Source organism: Polyodon spathula, chromosome 2 (assembly GCF_017654505.1).
Source record: "Polyodon spathula isolate WHYD16114869_AA chromosome 2, ASM1765450v1, whole genome shotgun sequence".
Classification (NCBI taxonomy): domain Eukaryota; kingdom Metazoa; phylum Chordata; class Actinopteri; order Acipenseriformes; family Polyodontidae; genus Polyodon; species Polyodon spathula.
The window spans coordinates 34,843,420-34,865,879 of NC_054535.1; the positions used below are offsets into that span (position 1 = coordinate 34,843,420).

The 22,460-nt window shown below is 39.7% G+C and overlaps 1 protein-coding gene across 2 annotated transcripts in view; it reads left to right on the plus strand.

Annotated features, from left to right (window-relative positions):
- Positions 1-6,272: 6,272 nt before the first annotated feature.
- The window catches only part of LOC121295617 (elongation of very long chain fatty acids protein 6), a 44,716-nt gene continuing 28,528 nt past the window's right edge, over positions 6,273-22,460 (plus strand). For both annotated transcript variants that reach the window (XM_041220498.1, XM_041220506.1), the window contains exon 1: positions 6,273-6,518. In XM_041220498.1, coding sequence (XP_041076432.1) covers positions 6,430-6,518 — 89 coding nt within the window. In that variant the 5' untranslated portion in view covers positions 6,273-6,429. The remainder of the gene's footprint in view (positions 6,519-22,460) is intronic.

Here is a 22,460-nt window from a genome sequence, read left to right on the forward strand (position 1 = left end):
CTGCTGCAAGTCTGAGCGGAAATGGAGGTCATCTGGACTAACAGTTCACAGAGAGATTTGGACCTATCACCTCAGTAGGTACAGGCATGCACTCACTGCTGCCAGGGTGAAGTACTTATCAGAAATCATATCTGTGGGACAAACAAATATTCTCTTCAAAACCATTGATCAAATCCTGCTTCTAGCCATCAATAAATCCAGCTCCCACTCATCCTTCTTTCTTATCTGCCATGATTTCTCCTTTTTCTTTCAGAACAAAATCAACTCCATTTATTCTACACTCTCCTGCCACAAACTCAGTAAAGTACTTGACCACCTTGACTTACCTCCGGTTACCCCTCTACTCTCTCTTCCTTCTCTCTCCATTACTGATATCTCCTGTCTATTGTTGAAATCAGCTACTGCCACATGCCCCTTGGACCCCTGGCCAATAAATCTCATCCATCTCTGTGCTTCTGACCTTGCTTCTTCCATTATGCACACTCAACCTGTCCCTAGTATCAGGCTTGGTTCCTGCTGCCCTCAAGACTACTGGAGTAACGCCAGTGCTCAAAAAACCCTCCCTTGACTCGGATGTCTTATTTAACTTCCGTCCCATATCCAATCTTCCTTTTACTCTTGAAAGGGCTGTAGCCAGTCAGCTAATGAAACATCTCACAGGTAACAATCTGCTTGAATCTCTGCAGGCTTCCGTACCGAAACTGCTCTGCTCCAGATTGTAAATGATCTTGTGCTTAATGCTGATGCTGCTGCTTCCTCTGTCCTTGTCCTCCTCAACCTAACTGCTACTTTTGATACCATTGATCATTCTTGACTGCCTTGAGAAATATGTTGGGATCTCTAGAACCTGTCTCTCCTGGCTGTCCTCTTACCTATCTGGACGCATGCAGTCTGTTTTCTATGATGGAAGCAGTGCTGACTCAAACCTGGTCACTTGCGGTGTCCTTCAAGGGTCTGTTCTTGGGCCTCTTCTCTTCAATATCTGCTTGCTTCCCTTCGGTCACCTCGTCCGCCAACAGAGCCTCATATTTCACTCCTTTGCGGATGACACCCAGCTCTACCTAAAACTAGACTTTTTTCCCTCTGCCATGGTCCGGCTCTCAGCTTGCTTCCAAGACATCGAGGCCTCGATATCTGCCAATTTTCTTCAGCTCAACACTAACAAATCTAAAAAACTTCTAGTACGATCGAAAACTCAACTGAAGAATCTCAATACTGCTGCCTTGAACCTCGAAAACTGTCTGCTGCTGCTTTCCCCCACTGTATGAAGCCTTGGTGTACTTCTGGATAGTAACCTCTCCTTTGATGCCCAAATCTCCCCTGTAGTTAAATCCTCCGTCTACCACCTCTGAAACATCTCAAAGGTCCATCCCTACCTTTCCCTCACAGATGTAGAGATACTCTGCCATGCATTCATCTCCTCTCAACTTGACTATTGCAACTCTCTCTATGACGGTTTTCCGTCACGCGCCATAAACAAAATAAAAAACATGATCACATTACCCCCCTGTCTTGCCCAGCTGCACTGGCTACCTGTAAAGTTCTGGATTACAAGGCCCTTCATCACACAAGTCCAGAGTATCTCTCCAACCTGCTGACCCGCTATGTCCCTGCATGCAAGCTGAGGTCCTCTGACTCAGGCCTGCTTGTTATACCCAAGCAAAAGTGCATCACACTCGGAGAGCACTCTTTTAGCTTCATGGCCCTGACTCTCTTGAACTCTCTCCCAGCTCTTGTGCGTGCAGCTCCCACAGTCGCTCGCTTCAAATCAATTCTCAAGACCCACTTGTTCTCTTTTGCTTTCAATGATCTTTAAGCCTGATATCTGTTATTAGCTGTTGTCTACATGGCTAGTTCAGGGTTTTCACTCTATCTTATTTGTATGATTCTGTATGACACACAAATCCACAATGTTTAGAATTCACATCCTAGCCTTTTATTTAATGTACTATGCATGTATTTAATATATTTGCATTGCTTTTTTATTGTTTGTATTTAATGTACTATGCCCTTTATTTCACTGACTATGGCATAAAATGTTGCAGGGCACCACTTTTTGCTTGTAGTTCAAGGCCCCCATGCAATACTCTGATTACATTTTTATTCAGATAGCTCTTCAAATATTGTATGTGGACCAATCCAGCGTAGCTCTTAATCTGATACAACACTTTTATCAGATAAGTGACCATATAATATATATAGATCTATATATATATATATATATATATATATATATATATATATATATATATATATATATATATATATATATACAGTGCCTTGCAAAAGTATTCAGACCCCTGACCAATTCTCTCATATTACTGAATTACAAATGGTACATTGAAATTTTGTTCTGTTTGATATTTTATTTTAAAACACTTAAACTCAAAATCAATTATTGTAAGGTGACATTGGTTTTATGTTGGGAAATATTTTTAAGAAAAATAAAAAACTGAAATATCTTGCTTGCATAAGTATTCAACCCCCACACATTAATATTTGGTAGAGCCACCTTTCACTGCAATAACAGCTTTAAGTCTTTTGGGGTAAGTATGTATCAGCTTTGCACACAGTGTCGGAGTGATTTTGGCTCATACTTTTTGGCAGATTTGCTCCAGGTTGTTCAGGTTGGTTGGACGACACTTCTGGACCTCAATTTTCAAATAGTGCCACAGATTCTCAATGGGATTGAGATCAGGACTTTGACTGGGCCACTGTAGGACATTCACCTTTTTGTTCTTGAGCCACTCCAATGTTGCTTTGGCCTTGTGCTTGGGATCATTGTCCTGTTGAAAGGTGAATTTCCTCCCAAGCTTCAGTTTTTTAGCGGACTGAAGCAGATTCTCTTGCAGTATTTTCCTGTATTTTGCTCCATCCATTCTTCCTTCAATTGTAACAATATGCCCAGTCCCTGCTGATAAGAAGCATCCCCACAGCATGATGCTGCCACCACCATATTTCACTGTAGGGATGGTGTGTCTTGAGGCATGGGCAGTGTTAGGTTTGCGCCACACATAGTGCTTTGAGTTTTGGCCAAAAAGCTCTATCTTGGTCTCATCTGACCACAAAACCTTTTCCCACATCGCAGCTGGGTCACTCTCATGCTTTCTGGCAAATTCCAGACGTGCTTTCAGATGGTACTTTTTGATTAACGGCTTCTTTCTTGCCACCCTCCCATACAGGCCAGTGTTATGCAGAGCTCTTGATATGGTTGACTGGTGCACCATTACTCCACTCCCAGCCATTGAACTCTGTTGCTCCTTCAAAGTGATTGTTGGCCTCTCTGTGGCTTCTTTCACAAGTCTCCTTCTTGTTTGAGCGCTGAGTTTTGAGGGACGGCCTTTTCTTGGCGGTGCCTGGGTGGTGTGATGCAGCTTCCACTTCCAGATTATTGATCCAGGGGTTGAATGCTTATGCAAGCAAGATATTTCAGTTTTTTATTTTTCTTAAAAATATTTCCCAACATAAAACCAATGTCACCTTACAATAATAGATTCTGAGTTTCAGTGTTTAAAAATAAAATATCAAACAGAACGAAATTTCAATGTACCATTTGTACTTCGGTAATATGAGAGAATTGGTCAGGGGTCTGAATACTTTTGCAAGGCACTGTATATATATATATATATATATATATATATATATATATATATATATATATATATATATATATATATATATATAAATTACAGAGGGATCAGAAGTCTTCGAATCTTTCTGTTAAGTAAAAAAAAAAAAAAAAAATGTTCCCAGAGCCTTTTTCAGTGGCTGAATCAATAACCTGCAAAATGTGAGTGTTTATATGCAGAATGAGGCTCTACAGAGTCCAGAGTTAGGGTGCTGCTACAAAGAACATCTATTCCAAAGTACTAGGATGTTAGTATAGCATTATTCCTGTTCCATATTGTTCAGGTAAGCAATACAGTGGTTGTAATCTGTTGTTGAGCCAGTTATTATTATTATTATTATTATTATATTATTATTATTATTATTATTATTATTATTATTATTATTATTATTAGTTAAAAGAGGACCTTAACATGTGTAATTGATTTCATTAACCTGGTTTCTTTGTGTTGTAGCATCCTCAGCAGTCTATAAAAGCAATAATAATGTACAGACATCAGCTATACAGGGCACAGTTTGACCTTCTGTGGCAGTTCTAAAATCTTTTTGCCTCCATCTACCACGCTTCATTGGTTTACAGCAGTGGTTTCCAAAGCAGCCCTGGGGTCCCTGTGGCTGCTAGTTTTTATTCCAACTGAGCTCTCAGTTAATTAACTAGACCCTTAATTGAATTGATAATTTGCTGAATTAAACCTTTTTAATTGTTTTCAGCTCTTAACAGTTGCATATTTCAAATTAGCTATGCCATTTTATAAGTAACTTGAACTCTGCGACTGTTTAAGAGCTGAAAACAATTAAAAAGGTCTAACTAAGCAAATGATCAGTTCAATTAAGGGTCTAGTTAAGTAACTGAGAGCTAAGTTGGAATGAAAACCAGCAGACAGTGAGTCCCCAGGGTCTGGGTTGGGAACCACTGCTTTACAGTATTTTCTTCCAAAGACAGCAGCTCTGTAAAGCCTCCATCTGACTTTCTAATCACCCCACATACACTTTACAAGGCAGTAGTCTGGTCTATTAGAGGAATATTTTGGATGTATCCTACAATGCTGCAGCTCAGTTTCTATAAGTATTCTAATGGCAACATGCAGAATTGTGATCTACATAGGCAAACTGGCTGGCTTGCTGATATTTATTTTTTTAAAGGGATTATTCCAAAAGCTTCCTTGATAACTATTATTCTGTGTTCCTAAACTGGAGATTGGCCATCTTCACAGGTCTTTTAGGTCTTTTACCATTTAAATTAATTGTGCTGTAATTTAAATTGCACATATTCCACTATACTTCACAACACTGCAAAACATTGTTCTGTTTTATTGGTTTCACCTGTAGGCTAAATACATTTACATTTCTTTTATGGTGTTGGTGCTGATAAAAGGGGTCTTAGTATTTCACTTATCAACAGAGCAATGATAGCTAAAGCATTGACGATGTGACTCGCCCCACAATGCCCCACAAAAATGTAACAAGCTTCTTCTGGAACATCCACTTGCTAAATCAAGAAAGCAAAGTACAGTCTCCATGCTCACTTAGTTTTTGGCTGCTCTTTTTGATCATGTCTGCAAAAAAAAACAACTCCAGTTGTGCTGACGAATAGTAATGTGGGTTTGTGATGGTGTGAACTGTTCAACGAGACTGCAACTGTCCAGCAAACCAATTTAACTTGTTACCTAATTTAACCAAAATGAATGGTAGAGTCACTTAGCCACCCGCTAAACTTATTTATTTTGTCTTTTGCAGCATTGTTGGCATTCTCAGGGGGCAGGCCAGGGTTTAGACCATCATACAACTGGGCAGTTTGCCTCTCTTATTTCTCTTTGTCAGATTCTGATTGCCCTTATCCTGATCATTCAGCCACAGGCTGGGAGAGCCAGGACGCAGCTGACAGGTCTATCTTGTTAATTTGCTGACAGTTTCCCTTTCTGACATTTGTTTCTGAAGCCAATGGCAATGCTAAGTAAACCTGTCAAAAACGACTTTGCAGTGTCATTGTTTGTGGCCATATTTCAAAGTTAGAAAGTGGTGGTGGCAGCATGCCTCTGATGTAGCACCCAAAGATTCAATTTTCTTACACTTATTAAACCATGCTTTTGCACAAAACTTGACACTTGTATTTTTGGGTGCCCCAAATGACCCTAGCGCCTATCAAAACATTGTTATGATTGTGGGTAATCGCCTGACATCAATATTCTTTTTCCATTTTAAAACCCTTAGGTAGTTCATACAAAACTTTAATAACTCAATCAAATCAACGATATATATATGATATATATATATATATATATATATATATATATATATATTATATATATATATATATATATATATATATATAACATTTTTAAGAGTATGTCTGTAAGATTTACTAGGCGTTAAGTACTTCAGGATTATTCATTCTGATGGTTGTCTGTCAATAGCAACCAATATATTTAAGTGTTTCTTAAATATATCTCCTCATCCATATTACCTATTTACAGATATTTTAAAAAAAGTTGGCTCCAGCATTATGAAATTGCCTGAAAGTTTATTCCACTTCTCAAATCATACCACTTTGGAAGATCAAGGAGGAGAACGGTAAAGGAAGGCTTTAGGACCTGGAAGCGTCCTCCTTTGCAAAAGGTCAGATGCTGGCTGGAGGTGGCGAACATTCAGGCTGATGTACGAGAATAATATAGGAAGAGAGGCTCCAGCAGCAAGAGCAATGCGAGATCAAGATAGAGCTTAGGCAATGATATAAGTGATTACAGGTTAAATAAAAAGACGATTTACTGTAGGTTATTGATTCAGTCTACAAGAAGACATCCCATGAACATGTCAATCCTGGCTTTGCAAGAATACGAATTTGAAAGACAGTTCAACGAGGATGAAGCCATTCAATGGATGCAAGAAAACTGGTAATGTGCTTACCTGATGATTAACGCATTATTATTGTAGGAATTAAACTAGGAGGAGTCTTTAATAATTATAGATTGATTGAGTTCGATTTTTGATTTGGATGTATAAAATTGAGGTATAGATGTAGTTGATTTAGGTTGTTTATTATTTATTTATTTAGGCTTCATATCTGTAACTGGTGATTCGTGCTTTAATGTTTTCTGTCTGTCTTCATTTTCTTATTTTCTGATGCGACAGATACATCGGTGATAGTCTTAGTGATTCTTGTGAATAGAGATTAATATTTTAGGCATTACTTCTGTAATCAGATTTCAGGTATATTTAAGACAATGCTCTCTCTACTAATAACATTGCGACGATACCTGCCTTTGCACGTACAGTGTCTCGGCCAATATGGTGTAATTTAGAAATAAATTCCAGTATATTCACAGAAAGAATTATGGCATCGCTGAGAGGGAGACACAGACTCACAGTGACGCTGGATGAATTAAACACGTGCAGTGCAATTATATCCGCCCATTTCTGTGAAAATACATCTTTTGAATTGTACCGCTGTTCATTTTCATTATAACATTTACTGATATAAAGTGCATGTTGTGTAGTCGTGGTCTTGTCAACTTTTCTAATTTTTGCTTTGGTTCATTCATCCGGAATTTCTACGGTGGGCTGTGCAGTCTGCTGAGTGTGCAACGGTAACCCGGTACTAAAACGACAGCTATGATCATTTCATTTGCACACGCATAGATAGGCAGGCACATTTAATGTATTGTAACAAGGCCGCCGATGGCAAGAAGTTATTTTGGTCCGGATAGCTCTTGGGTTTTAAGATCCTTCTATAAAAACATTGAGGCAGACACCACAGTAAGAAACTCGATGATGATACCCGTGTACTATCTCCCTCTACCTTGTTCGTTCAACTGAATACTCTCCAGTTCCTGTTACACTGGTGCTTTCACATTTCTTTGTGTAGCATGCAGATCTTTCCATGTGAAACCTTTAACTCATTGGAGTGTGTAAAAAGTGCCTGGAGTTGATAACAGCTGGCACTGCATGTGCTCATCGCAGATTACCAGTTAACCCCTGAAGTGCTGAAGGTTATTGTGAACCTAATTCGATGTTTAATTCATTGCTGTTTATTTGTGCGTATTTATTAATGTTTATTCGATGTAAAGAATATAAATAATATATTTCTGTGATTTGCACTATAAATGCATTAAAAGGCCTTTACAAACCACTGTTGGTTGTTAACGTTATGTTGTGCCACCGAGTACATGCTGTTATAAAATGCTTACCTGAAAGAACAGAAAGTGTATCCTGCATTTCAGCTGTTCTCTGTATATATACGAGGCTGCTGTTGAGAAATAAGAAATAATAGAAAATACACCTGTTCAAATGTCAATTAGTGAAACAAAACCTATTAGCTCTCAGGGGGGATCAATTAGTCACTGGCTGTTTGAAGCAAATTAATTTGAGTGAGGTCACTTGCGCTGTCAGGGTACTTCATTACTTTTGTAATCTCATAATGAAAGAATGGTCAAGTGAAATGAGTGCCATACTATTTTAGAGTTTTAAAGCAAAAGTCTCAAAAATATCGTTCATTCATATATATCTATATATATATCCCGCTATATATATATATCTATATATATATATATCTATATATATATATATATATATATAAAACCGGATTTTCGATCTGGGTATAACATAGTACTTTCTCTTGAGGGCTATAAACTATGAGGTTCTGTATACAATACAGTTAATGTGTGTAATGTCTGTTTGGAAAAATACAAATGTATATTTCTTTTGCATTTATAAATAAATTAATTGTCACAAAACAAACAATAGCCGGCTACAGTGTGTTCTCTATTCCCCATCCCTAGCTCTAGGCATCAGCATGCACAGGAGAAGTAAAGGAAACCACTTCAGAACTGCTATCGAGTAGCCAATTGTAATTATCTTATGATGTCTGCTGACAGTGTACTGGCCAATCAGATTGAACTGTTTTGTGCTGACTGCTCCACGCTACACTTGCATCACTGAAGCTTATTTTGACTCAGGCAGCAAAATGCTTCTCATAATGAGTTCAACACATAAGCCTCGACTGCAAGGGCTCTTGATTAAATGGGACGTGAATGTATCTGAATTCTGTGTGCATATGTTTAATTGCTGTGCAATTTATTTATTTTGTATTCACGTCCGCTGAAATGTATTACTGAATATCACATGGAGATGACATGGGAGATTAGTGACATTGTATTGATTTTTGAAGTTGCAAATAGTATCTCTTCATTTAAATCACATTGTCAGAATTTCATAACCCGAATCTCAGCCTGCATGACTGCATATAACCCTGTCCAACTATTGTCACATTAGCACAAGATCTTTCCATAGAATTGTGCATATATTGCAAATAAATAGAAGTTAAAATGATGTTCGTGGAACACAATAGCAAGCTTTGGAGTAGTCGTAATAAGATTCCTGTAGGTCCCATTCCAAGTCTGTATATTTGTGAAGTGACATTGAAACACACTTCAGAGTTCACTGAATGCACTAGTTGAAATGTTTGTCTCCTTGACTTAATTTCTTGTTTTATTTCACTTGCAGTGCATTTCTGAAGAATGAGACTGTGCAATTGCTTGCACTGACAGGTAGACCAGCAATACCCTCTGACGCATTCAAAAAACAGGTTCTATCACAGAATAAAGGACTATCTGTCTAGCTATATATAATCTGTAAATGGGCATGACATAATTAACAGATGCATATATAAACGATTGATTTGAGATTCACACCCGCCCAACCTCCCCCCTTAGGTTTATTGAAAATACTTTTTATGTGCTAATAAACAGATCAGTTTTGCGCTCCGCAATTCACACATCGCAATACTCTCCATGAGACACCATGGTCTGTTAGTGTATAAGCTTTTTTGACATTTAATTGTACTTATTGTAGTATTTTGTGTTGCTTTTATTATGCATTTTTCACCGACAGTACTTGATGTCCTGTAACAGTAGGCTAATTATTTAATCAGTGTATTTTATGTGCTTTAAAAAAACATACCACTTAAGTCAGTTTCTTATAACAAGTTAAAGCACTGCAAGGCTTGCCAGTAATGGTGCAGCTTGATGTGCCATGAAGTTTAAATTCAGTGATGTTCCTTTTGTAAAGGTCAATGCGCCTTTGGTACATGATGTTAATAATAAGTGAAGCTGAGTTTACACATAGTTAACACTTTGCTCTGCTTCTGGATTGTGTCATTCCATTGTACAAGCATTACAAGTCATTTCCAGCACACCCAGCTTTAAATCCTGTTTAGATGTACTGCCTCTTCATGATGTACTGCCTCTTAGTATCTTTTAATTTATCTATGGATGTAGACAAGCAGATATAGATGGAATTTTAATAATGAAGTGTGCTAATTCATAGCTCCTGAGCACTTCGGTTCTCTGTCAGTTGTGGACAAGCCAGGTCAGTAGGAAGCCTCTTCTAAAGTTAACACAGACACAATGCTGAGCTAAAACGTCTGCTGTTCTGCTTGACATATTTATGTTCTAGTAACGTGCGCTCTAATAAATATTGTTTTAAACCCCTGCTGGCTGAGTCCCCAAGTGAATATGTCACAGCAGAGGTTGACATAAAATGGGAAGTCCTTCCAATTTGTGTAATATTTGGAATCACATGGCAACAGTAACTTCCTCTACATACAGATGGGCTCGGACACTTTTTATCCTGGATAGCTGCATGTAGCAAAGTCTCTTTGAGGCACCTTGTCAACTTAAACATTTTGGGCACAGTCTGTTCATTCACAGCTCTCCACATTGTCTACAGGGATGTCCAACCATAATGCTTCTATATCCCTTTATTCCCCTGAGATGGCCTTAAATGGTATAACTTCCACAGTGACACGAAACTTAAACCCGTCAAAGTTCATGAGTTTCAGGACCTGGACCTTCCTGGGTGTGTTTGGAAAGCTGCATTCTCGCTATTCATAGTAATCATTTTGCATGTGCATTGCAGGTACCATGTAAACAAATCAGTTGGTTAACTGTCAGTTAGTCTACTAATATGCAGGTGTTAAATACTGGTATGTGAGAGCAATAGACTTTGCTCCCTGTTGGCAATAGTGGCATAGATGTATAATCAATCTTACAAACACATACAGGCCCACAAACAATGGACAAAACAGCTTTATCAAGGTCTGTAGGTATGCATGCCTTCGCTGTACGCCAACCCCAGTTCGGTGTGAGCCTGACACAACCCTTAGCCCTGTAGCAGTTGGCATCTTGCCTCAGAACTCTTCTGTAATAGCTCCTTTATTTGAGCAGTCTAGTAATACCAGATCAACAGATTAATGCCCTTTTCTTCATTGTATCAGTTTGGCAGAAATTAATATAAATGATGAAAGATTGTCCTTGTCACCATTAAGTGTAGCTGTGAGTAACAAACCAACATGGCATTAGAGACCAACTGACTAACCAACTAAAGACTTTATGGAGGGGGCCCACTAGTACAATCACTGCTGCTTGGAGTGCAGGGTGTCATACAAGCATGATCTTGTGTAGGATCATACTGGCTGCATTGTTCTTTGCACTCCTGCAGAGTTAGGGAAGAAAATGGTCTAGGTGTAGTTTAACCTGTCGACACCCTCTATTGGTCATGCGCCCAATGAGTTCCAGTGGGTTACAGCATTGAGGCGAAATTCAAATTGGGTAAAACAAAACAAACCAAAAAAATAACAATAAAAAAGTGAAATAACCTTTCCAGAGCTGCAGGTAAAGGAAGGCTCTCCCCTTTCCTCTCTCGTGACAACCAGAACAAAACTGGAGCTGAACTAGTCTATGTTATGCAGCAATAATAAGAGTGACATTATAAGGTTAGCATGTGATCTTTACTTGAATGTTTAATGGGAAGTGCAGAGATCACTTGCATTGCATTACATTAATTTACAATCCCAGTAAACAAATGTAATGCAACTACACTCCAAATTCAACTTTTAATGCATATTAAGTAAAATACTGACTCATCAGTGCAGACAAAATAATTCCATACATATCAGCCACTTTGCACTTCTCCTACATTCATATCAAATGTACATTTTTGAAAGAAACATGTTTTAGTCCCAACCTGGGAGTATATGAAGTTATTTGTCCATCTGTCAAACTTAGAATGCGGTGGATGTAGGTTTAGTTTACAAATTCTTTTTTGTATTTACAGTTATGGCAGGGATGTATGTCACTGACATACAGTACATGTTTTTTTTTTTTTTTTGTTTCCCAGACTGTTAGTGTAAATTTTCAAAACAATAAATCCGTTTTTGAGCTGTAAATCTTGATGAGATTATTTCTATATGTCTTAATTACTGTAATTAATAACTTGCTTTATTGGTTCCTAGCAGTTGTTACCTAAGAGATACCATTTTTCTGCCCAACAGTAGACAGTATTTGCATATTAATCTGCTCGTAGAGCTTGCTTGTTAAATTAACATGTGTACTTTGTGGATAGCCCAGGCTTGAATTGATATTCAGTGAACTTTACACAACACTCTTCATTAGAAATGGTTCATCAAACTGTTTGTCTGCTGGAGTAGTTGTATTCAGATTTAATGATTAAGTCTTAACATTTTTGGATGGATACTTTCAAATTTCTATTAAACTTTCCCTTTGATGACAGGGTCTGGAAAAAATTAAGAGACCACTGCAAAATGATCAGTTTCTCTGGTTTTACTATTTATAGGTATGTGTTTGGGTAAAATGAACATTTTTGTTTTATTCTATAAACTACTGACAACATTTCTCCCAAATTCCAAATAAAAATATTGTCATTTAGAGCAAGTTTTCTTCCAGGACAACCTTGTACTTGGCTTGATTCATGCCAAATCTGCCCGATTCCAGCCTTGCTGAAGCACCCCCAGATCATCACCGATCCTCCACCACATTTCACAGTGGGTGCAAGACACTGTGGCTCGTAGGCCTCTCTTAGATGAACAGGTGTTGGGCAAAGCTGAAAATTGGAATCATCTGGGGATGCTTCAGCAAGGCTGGAATCGGGAAGATTTGTCTTTGTGAAGGGCGCATGAACAAGCCAAGTACAAGGTTGTCCTGGAAGAAAACTTGCTTCCTTCTGCTCTGACAATGTTCCCCAACTCTGAGGATTGTTTTTTCCAGCAGGACAATGCTCCATGCCACACATCCAGGTCAATCAAGGTGTGGATGGAGGACCACCAGATCAAGACCCTGTCATGGCCAGCCCAATCTCCAGACCTGAACCCCATTGAAAAACTCTGGAATGTGATCAAGAGGAAGATGGATGGTCACAAGCCATCAAACAAAGCCGAGCTGCTTGAATTTTTGTCACCCAACATCAATGTGAAAGACTGATGGAGAGCATGCCAAGACGCATGAAAGCTGTGCTTGAAAATCAGGGTTATTCCACCAAATATTGATTTCTGAACTCTTCCTAAGTTAAAACATTAGTATTGTGTTGTTTAAAAATGAATCTGAACTTATTTTCTTTGCATTATTCGAGGTCTGACAACACTGCATCTTTTTTGTTATTTTGACCAGTTGTCATTTTCTGCAAATAAATGATTTTATTTGGAATTTGGGAGAAATGTTGTCAGTAGTTTATAGAATAAAACAAAAATGTTCATTTTACCCAAACACATACCTATAAATAGTAAAACCAGAGAAACTGATCATTTTGCAGCATTTGGTCTCTTAATGTTTTCCAGAGCTGTGTGTGTGTGTGTGTATATATATATATATATATATATATATATATATAGATTATATATATAATATATATACTAACTAATTATATATATAATATGATTTTGATTGTTAACCCAAGGGTGAGTAACGTCTTGTTTTGCCGAGGTAGGTATTGTGTAGCAACAGTGTAGCAAATATAGTGATTTCAACTGTGGATTTCTTTAACCTTATCGGAGGCAATCCTGAGTATTGTATAATGTTCCGTCATGATTTTGACCTTAGGTCTTAAACTAAGGCACAAATTATTCTATACCTCTGGTATGTACTGTACACTGTTGTTAAGTAAATGTGTGAAAGGCTAGAACCTAGGCTAGTCAGTCTCAAGAAGCTACAACGAATCCCTCATAAAACCAGCATCTTTGCTGCACAGAACTAACCACCAAAGCCAATTTTATTGAACAGTCCAGCAAGCCTGTGATGATAAAACAGAATCTTCTGCAGCACTTTAACATCCACAATTTATTTAAATTGTCAAATATTTGTTAGCTTTAGATTATTGTAAAGTTCTGTTCTATTGTAGCTGCCAGGCCCTCCTTGTGGTCGAGAGGCTTGCATCTCCTTTAATCTGTGTTTTCATGGTCAAAGAAATTGGATCCAGTTTCTTAGACCCAGTTTATTTGAAGCAACTTAAATACATAAAAAGTCACCTACATATGTCACAATTAATTTTTTTCACTCTTTTAAGTTTTCTTATTTAACTACTAGACTTGCTGCCAGTACCTGTTTTTACACACATTTGAGGCATTTCAATGCCCTAGACCAGGGCTTCTCAAACTCCTGGGGTCCCTGTGGCTGCTGGTTTTCATTCCACCTGAGCTCTCAATTACTTAAGTAGATCTTTAATTGAACTGATAATTTGCTTAATTAGACCTTTTTACTTGTTTCCAACTCTTAAACAGTTGCAGTTCAAATTATTTATCAAATGTTATAGCTAACTTGAAACATGCAACTCTTTAAGAGCTGAAGACAAGTAATAAGGTCTAATTAAGCAAATTCTGAAGCGAATTCTATCTTCCCATATATAATAGAAAGTTCAGTGCGCAGTCTTTCTTTGTTAAGTAGTGGATGTGCTTGCACTGTGTCGGATAATGCTTGTATTGGAAAGCATTGGTTGTTTTTTTCAAACAAGTCACTTTGCAATAACTTTGCACTCACCAGATGTTTTGTGAATGCAAAGCATTCCTTTGCATCAACATTTATGTCACACCCATATTTAGCCGCTTGCTCCATTTTCTTGTTTGGCTCTGCGCCTGGGAAACAAACTCGGCTGGCAATTTTTAACCCAGGTTGTCAATGCATTCACGCACTTTGTTGCTACTCCTACTTGACAGTAACTCTCAACATAAACTGTGTCATTGTCTCATTTCTGGAGTTGACTGTACAACACGTTAACATGGGGCATTCACATGACCTGTGCTGAAAATACCTGAGCTCTTGAAGGCCTAAAAGTTCCAAAAGGTCAAGAAGAGAGGTAATTTTTCTATTAGTAATACACTCCTTTGCTAACTAAGACAATGCCTTTTTTGCCACTTCAAACTTGGTTGATTCTTTTTCATCAAGTTGCTTTTGGGAGCTGGACACTATTCAGCAATTAAGGGTGCTCCACTTAAACCTAGTTGACGGGTTGGTAGAAAACGTTTAATTTATTCTGGGAAGATTTTCTCAGATGCTTACGGCAAAGCAGGCACTCTTTGGCCACCAATTACCAGTTTCAGCTCAATACAATGTTGTCTTTCTCTTTTTCCTTTTTGACTTTCTGTTTCTTCTTTTGAGGGTGCACATTAACCCATTGGTCTGCATTTAACATAATAATCCATCTTTTCAATTTTAGGTGGCAGAAGCAACTTTTCTAATTTGTTTCTCTCATCTTCTGGTATTTGTGGCAAGGCTGTGTTGACTGGGAAGGAAGGAGTGATTTGAAGGAGATGGCTCAAAGGCAGAAACTGTTTGTGGTGAGATGGTTGAGTTAACAAGGGAGGAAGAAGCGACTGAGGGAGATGTCTCAGAGTCAGCAGCTGCTTGCTCTGTAATGTTCTCTTGTTTCTCATATCCAGCACTGCTCACCACCTCTAAATTAAAGAACATTTTTATACTGCATCAAGATCTATATGTTACATTCTACAAACATCATCTAATGATACTATCTGTACGCATTCAGGATCTAGGATATTCTACAAATCAGAAATAGTTTAGGTCAACCCTATGTTCAATATAACCATATTGACAATTGGAAAGCACATATTTGGAAAGCCACTGTAAAGTTAGTTCAGTGTGCACAGTTACTTCAAACACGATTGATAAGAAGAGTTTCATTATTATTATTATTATTATTATTATTATTATTATTATTATTATTATTATTATTATTATTATTATTATCGTGTTTTTGCCATATATCTTTGAAACATATATTGACTGTGTTTAATTCCTTAGGATTTTTTTAAAAATAATTACTAATTAAAGTTTGTGTATTCGCAGGCTTTCCTTTCATCGCTATTTGCTTGAAAGACACTAAGTGAGTGAAACTAGTCGTGCAGTAGCATACCCTGTGACAATTCAGTTTTGTGATTCAGCGTGAACAGAGTAAAAACAAAAAATATATTTTTGCTTTTTTTCTGATATTTAATCATAGTGTTTGTAGTTGTTATTAATCTTCTCTTGCTTTTACATTACATTGATCTGCATGTGATTAAATACATAACCTTTACAGTAAAAAAAAAAATAAATAAAATTAATATATATATATTATATATATCTATTATATATATATATATATATATATAATATATGGATGCCTATGGATATTATACAGTATAGGGTATTAAAATAAAATTATCATAGTATCAGAATAAGTAGTGTTGAGAGAGAGAACAACAAGTACTGTGTTGAGAGAGAGAGAAATAGAGACTTTTAAGATCTTTTATTTAAATATTCCAAATAAAATCCATTAAAATTCAAATAAAGGTAAAACACAACAAAAGTTAAGATTCCTACTGCCTGAGCAAAATTTAAAAAATCCTAAAATACATTGTGTTCTCCTTAAAAACAGATTTTAAACAAAATAAAAGGATCATTAAAAAATCAATATTAAACAGTGTTTTTTTCTTTGTTGAAAACAGATAAAAGCCAAAATAAAACACTGTAAAACAAAAATTAAATAAAATTAGAACAAAAACTGGAGCTCCCCCTCCTCACTCACAGCACACAAAACGTCTCCCACATACCACCTCTCCTGAAAGTCCTCCAGGTTACTGACCAGTTTAAAATACTCAAACTCTACTCTGATCTGGCTGACCACGAGCACCCTGAACTGAACCACTAAACTGGTCAGTCCAGAACCAGAGAGTTGATTTTTCCTTGTCTTTAAAATAGCCAATTTTGCCTGTCCAATTAAAAAATTAATAAGAACACACCTGTTTTTCATTTTAAAACTGTATAGAACCCCAAAAATAAAAAGCTCCTTACTAAAAACAACCCCTAAATTATTCAGGATTCCCTGCTGTAAATTAAAAAGTGGCCGCAGCCTCTCACACTCACTGTAGGCATGAAAGAGAGTTTCCTCTGCTGAGCAAAAAGCGCACTGCTCACTGATGCTGGAGTCCACTCTGGAATCTTCCACTGCAGGTCCCCCACTCTCTTGGAGAGAGGCGGCTCGTACAGCATCCTCCACACCGGCCTGTGCCCCTCCTCTACAGCCAAGTAAGCTCGCCACTTAGAGTCTACCAGACCCCTTAGCCTACTATACTCTGTGGCTTTAACACACAATTTGTATATATGTTTTCCATTCATTGTGTGAAAGATAATTTCCTCCACATTCTGCAATTTAAGCAAAGTCCCTCCATTCTCTCCACCCCCCTCACCTTCCTCACCTACTGCTGGTGACACGATCATCCCTGGAAATAAGGAAAGCTGTCTCTGCTCTGTGCCTCTGGACAACTCCTCCCTCAGGACTGCCTTGAGCCGCGGGGAGAGGCAGCCCCTCAACTCACCCATCAGTCTTTCTGCAAGCCTCTCTGAGTGCCAGCCTAGCTGTGCAGTTAGCTGGGAGGCAGTTAGCCAGCAGGAGAGCTCAAGGTTTAACAGGTGGACCATCCTGGTTACACCTGCTTTTAAAAAACTGGCACAGAGCGTCATCGACTGGAGGAACTTAACTGGAAAGAGTGGATTAAATAATAGGGGCTCCTCAAACAGGTCCTGCCCTGTCAAGGACTCCACATCCCTTTCCACCCTCACCAGCTGCCAGGCTTTTAAAATACTTTGATAAAAAGGAGGAAGTCCTGCTTTACTAAAACTGGTGTTCTCAATTAAAAACAGGTGTTTTCCTAACCCCAGCCCCCCAACTCTATTGAGAAGGAAACAGGCCAGCCTCTTCCAATGAGCCTCCTCCTCAGTGTACAGGAGTCTCTGAACCGCCTGCAGTCTGAAGGCTGCCACCCTGCTGGCAATGCTGACTAGCCCCTGCCCCCCCTCATCACTAGGGAGGTAGAGGACTGCCGGCCTCAAACTGTGTCTCCCGCTCCAAAAGAACTCCAGCAACACTCTCTGGATCTCCTTCACCAGGCCCTGGGGTGGGTCCAGGCATACCAGCTTGTGCCACAAGCTAGAGGCCACCAGATTATTAATAACAAGCACCCGGCCCTTGAAGGACAGTTGAGCCAGCAGTCCCTTCCACCTCTGCAGCCGCCCCCTCACCCTGTCCAACAAACCCTCCCAGTTCTTTTTCATGTAGTTTTCTGTTCCGAGGTGCACCCCCAACACTTTAATGCCTGTTCTGTTCCATTTCAGCCCCTCAGGCAGGAAAGGAGGGGTGCCCTCATCCCAGCTGCCTGACAGGAAGGTGTCACATTTTGCCCAGTTTACTCTGGCAGAAGATGCTCTCTGGAACTCATTTAGAGTCTGCTGCAGTGCTTGGACATCTGCATCCCCACTCACAAACACAGTCACATCGTCTGCGTAGGCAGACACCTTCACTGTGGCAGAGGAGGGTGTGGAGGGCGAGGAGGGCACTGTCCATCCAGCTAGCCTGACCCTCAGCAGGTGCAGCAGGGGCTCTATAACCAGTGAATACAGCATACCAGACAGGGCACAGCCCTGCCTTATACCCCTGCACACTGGGAAGGGCTGACTCAGCCCATTGTTGATCTTTAAAATACTAAAAATGTTGGAATATAAAAGCCAAATATAAGAAATAAAACCAGGACCGAATCCGAAGGCTTCCAGTGTATGAAAGAGGTAGGTGTGGTCGACTCTGTCGAAAGCCTTCTCTTGATCCAGGGAGACCATTCCTACATTAAAATCACAAATATCACTTACAGTTAAAAAATCTCTAATAAAAAACAAGTTATCAAAAATAGAGCGACCCGGTATACAATATGTTTGATCCATATGTATTACAGTTCCAATAACACTTTTTAATCTATTAGCGATTGTTTTGGATAAAATCTTTAAATCAGAACATAAAATTGACACAGGTCTCCAATTCTTAAGCTGGCAAAGGTCTCCCTTCTTGGGCAGCAGTGTAACCACTGCCCTACGGCAGCTAAGAGGCAGTTCCTTGTGGCTGAGGCTCTCTCTCAGAACCTGGAGCAAATCCTCCCCCATTATATCCCAGAAATTATTATAAAATTCTGCTGGCAGTCCATCGATCCCGGGAACCTTTCCGCTGGAGAGCTGCTTGACAGCGGCGGTCATCTCCTGGTGGGTCAGCGGTGCGTCCAGCTGAATCTGCTCCTTCTCACTGAGGCTGGGTAACCCCTGGAGCAGCCGCTCAGTGTCCTCTATGTTGCACAGTTCTTTATTATAAAGTTCCTTGTAAAAACGCACCGCCTCTCTGCTGATTTCCTCCCGGGTGTGCAGTTCTTTCCCACCAGGAGTCCTGATACAGCACAGCTGTCTACTGTCCGCTCTCTTCCTCTCCAGGTTGAAGAAGAAACTAGTGGGGGCATCCATGTCTCTCAACTCCATGAATCTGGAACGCACAATCGCCCCCTTCACTCTTTCCTTCAGCAAGCTCCCCAGCGCGATTTTCTGCTCTTTTAGGTTCTCCAGGGTCTGTTCTTTAAATTCTGAATTTAAACTTTCCTCTAGGAGGAGGATTTTTGACTCCAGTTCTCTCACGGCTGTGTTCAGTGACCTGGTTGCATTTATAGTATATTGTTGACAAAAACATTTAATTTGTATTTTGCCAATGTCCCACCACTGTCTTAAATCTTTATATTGTGCTTTTTCTTTTTTCCAAATTATCCAAAAAAGTTTGAATTGTTGCTTAAATTTTACATCTTGTAATAATTTTACATTGAAATGCCAGTAAGATGCTCTGTGGGGTTCTGATTGAATTATTACTGTAATTAATAGACAGTGGTGGTCAGAGAGACTACTGGGGATGATTCTTGCTTTGATAAATTTATTTAAATCGTTTTTAGAAGTATAAAACCGGTCTAGTCTTGCTCTATATACACAGTCTGTGTGATACTGAGACCAGGTGTATTGTCTTGAACTGGGGTGCAGGCATCTCCATATGTCAACCAGGTCACTGGACTCTAACAATGCAGCCAACTCTCTGGAGGACTGAGGGTGTGGTTCATCATTATTTCTATCAATATTAAAATTAACAGTACAATTAAAATCTCCTCCTAGTACCACCACATCATTATTATTAATATTAAAAAGAGCTTGCTTTAATTTCTTAAAAAATAAAATTCGTTCCCCCCCTCTATTGGGGGCATAAATATTAATAAAAACATACACTGTACTGCCCAGCCTAGCTCTTACTTTTAAAATCCTCCCTTTCTCGATTTCATCCATATCTAGTAAAACTGCCCCCAGGCTGGGTTTAAAAAGCACGGCTACTCCTGCACTAGTACTAGCGCCGTGACTCATCACGCACAGCCCCTTCCACTCCGCTCGCCACGCCTCCTCATTCTCCTGATCCGAGTGCGTTTCCTGCAGAAACACCACCCCCGCCTGCTTCTGCTCTAAAAACTCGACTAGCTGCGCCCTCTTAAAAGACTGTCTGCAGCCGTTTAGATTAAAAGAAACAAAAACGCACCTTTCCATCATAGCTAAAAAAACTAACAGACTAAAACAAGTAATAAAAGAAGTTTCATAAAACACAGCCATTTTTAAACAAGAGATTTTGAACCACTTTTAAGATCCTTTTTAATTTTCTGAACAATTTTTTTTAATCTATAACGTTTTGGCTGATCAAATTCTTCTATTGTGGCTTTCCTTGTTATAACGTGAGCGGAGTGGAGAAATAACCTTAGATCAGGGAAAAAACTCTCTATTTCTACTCCCCTTTTCCCTTTTGTTTCTATCATAAAATCATTTACCTGCTCAAGCGTGTATAACTTTTTCTTACTGACGGGTTGGCTATCAGGGATGTCTGAGATAAGCGAGGAGTCAGAGAGCTCCCCCTCCATCTCATCCGCGCTGTCCTCTCGCTCGCCCCCGAGAATCCGCTCCTCCGCAGCTCCCTCCGACTCCTCCACACCTGTCTCTGCCACAGCCATCACTATTTCAGGCGGCTGAGATTCAGCAAGTGGAGAGTCTTGCACCGCGCCTGGCTCACCCTGCGCTGTGCTCTCTTCCTCCGTGTTGGGAGGGACTGACGCCCCGCCTGGAGCCCGCAGTCTCCCTGTCTGCACGGGTTCGGAGTTCTGCACTGGCTGCGCTCTGCCATCCGGCAGCTCTGCAGCCTTCCGTTGAAATCGTGTCTTTTTCGCTACTACCTTGAATGATTCTTCACCATTCTCAGTAGTAGCGGTATTATCCTCCGAACCCGTCAGTGACAGGCTGCGGCTGGGTCTCTTTGTGCGAGGCCGTGGTGTTGGTGGTTCTGCTCCGGTTTCCTTCTGGATCGCCCCCTCCTCGGTCAGCACGGGCTCGCTCTGCGGCTGCGGTGCAGGAGCCGACTCTTCCTCCCGCTCACCCCCAACACCCCCGACTTCCTCCCCGCCAGCATCGCCCTGATCCTGCCCTGTCTCCGCTCTAGCCTCCTTTCTCGGGCAGGCTTTCCTCTGGTGTCCCTGTTCTCCACAGTAAAAACACCTCATCGTCTCCGAACTGACAAAAACTACACAATTCATCCCTTCCACGTTAAAATTCCAGGCAACATTAATGACTTGATTAGGATCATTTAGTAAGACAAACGCCTGCCTTCTAAACGACATGACGTGCCTAACACTGTTATTTTTGCACCCCAGCGGGATTCCCTTAATCGGGGACACCAGTTTACCAAAACGAGCTAAATTCTTTTCTAATTGCTCATTTTTTAAAAACGGAGGCACATTAGAAATAATAACTTTCGTTACCGGGGTTACTAGAGGGGAAACCTGAACAAATTCACCTTTCACTGTAAATCCTTCCTCTACCAGCTTGTGTACCAGAGACACCTCCACTAAAAATATTACCAGCGCTTTATTCATTCTTGACGCCGACATAATATTCTCAAACCCCACCACCTCTCCTACTGCCAGCAGGCACTCCTCCACCGAAACCCCGGGGTCAGGCAGGCAACGGGCCCCGTGTCGGCGGGTGAGAGCCCCCAGCCCTCCTGAACGAGACCCCATAACGGGATCTCCAAACACACACCACCACCCAACAAACAAACAAACACACACACACACACACACCACTAACCTACGAACAAACAAACACACAAAAAGAACAACTAAGTAACTATCAAACAAACAAAATAAATAAATAAATAAATAAATAGATAAATAAATAAATAGATAAATAAAGTTTTAAATTTCCCGGTCCTACCGCATCGGCGTTCCACCTCTCTGCAAGCCCTTCCCACAATCCTCCACGAGAGAGAGAGCTTTTAAAACAAAACTCTGGAATTGTGAGCTTTAAAAACTATATGAACTAAGCTTACTCATTTCCGCTTAACGGAAGTGAACAACTACCCTGCGCGTTCTGGGAAAACTAATTACTGCAGCAGTCATGGCAAATGACGGAGAGAGAAGCTTGATGTGGATCTGTTTTTGGATTTTCAGCCAGGTGACAACGGCAGTCTGGTTGAACGTGGACAGTCAAAATGTTGAAAGCATTTTAAAGAAGTAAAAAACAAAGGAGGAAATGCCACCAATTTATTGAAACGTCTTTCAGATCACCACCCTGATCTCTTTGTTGTAGTTTCTTCCGTTATTTTAGTTTAAGTGA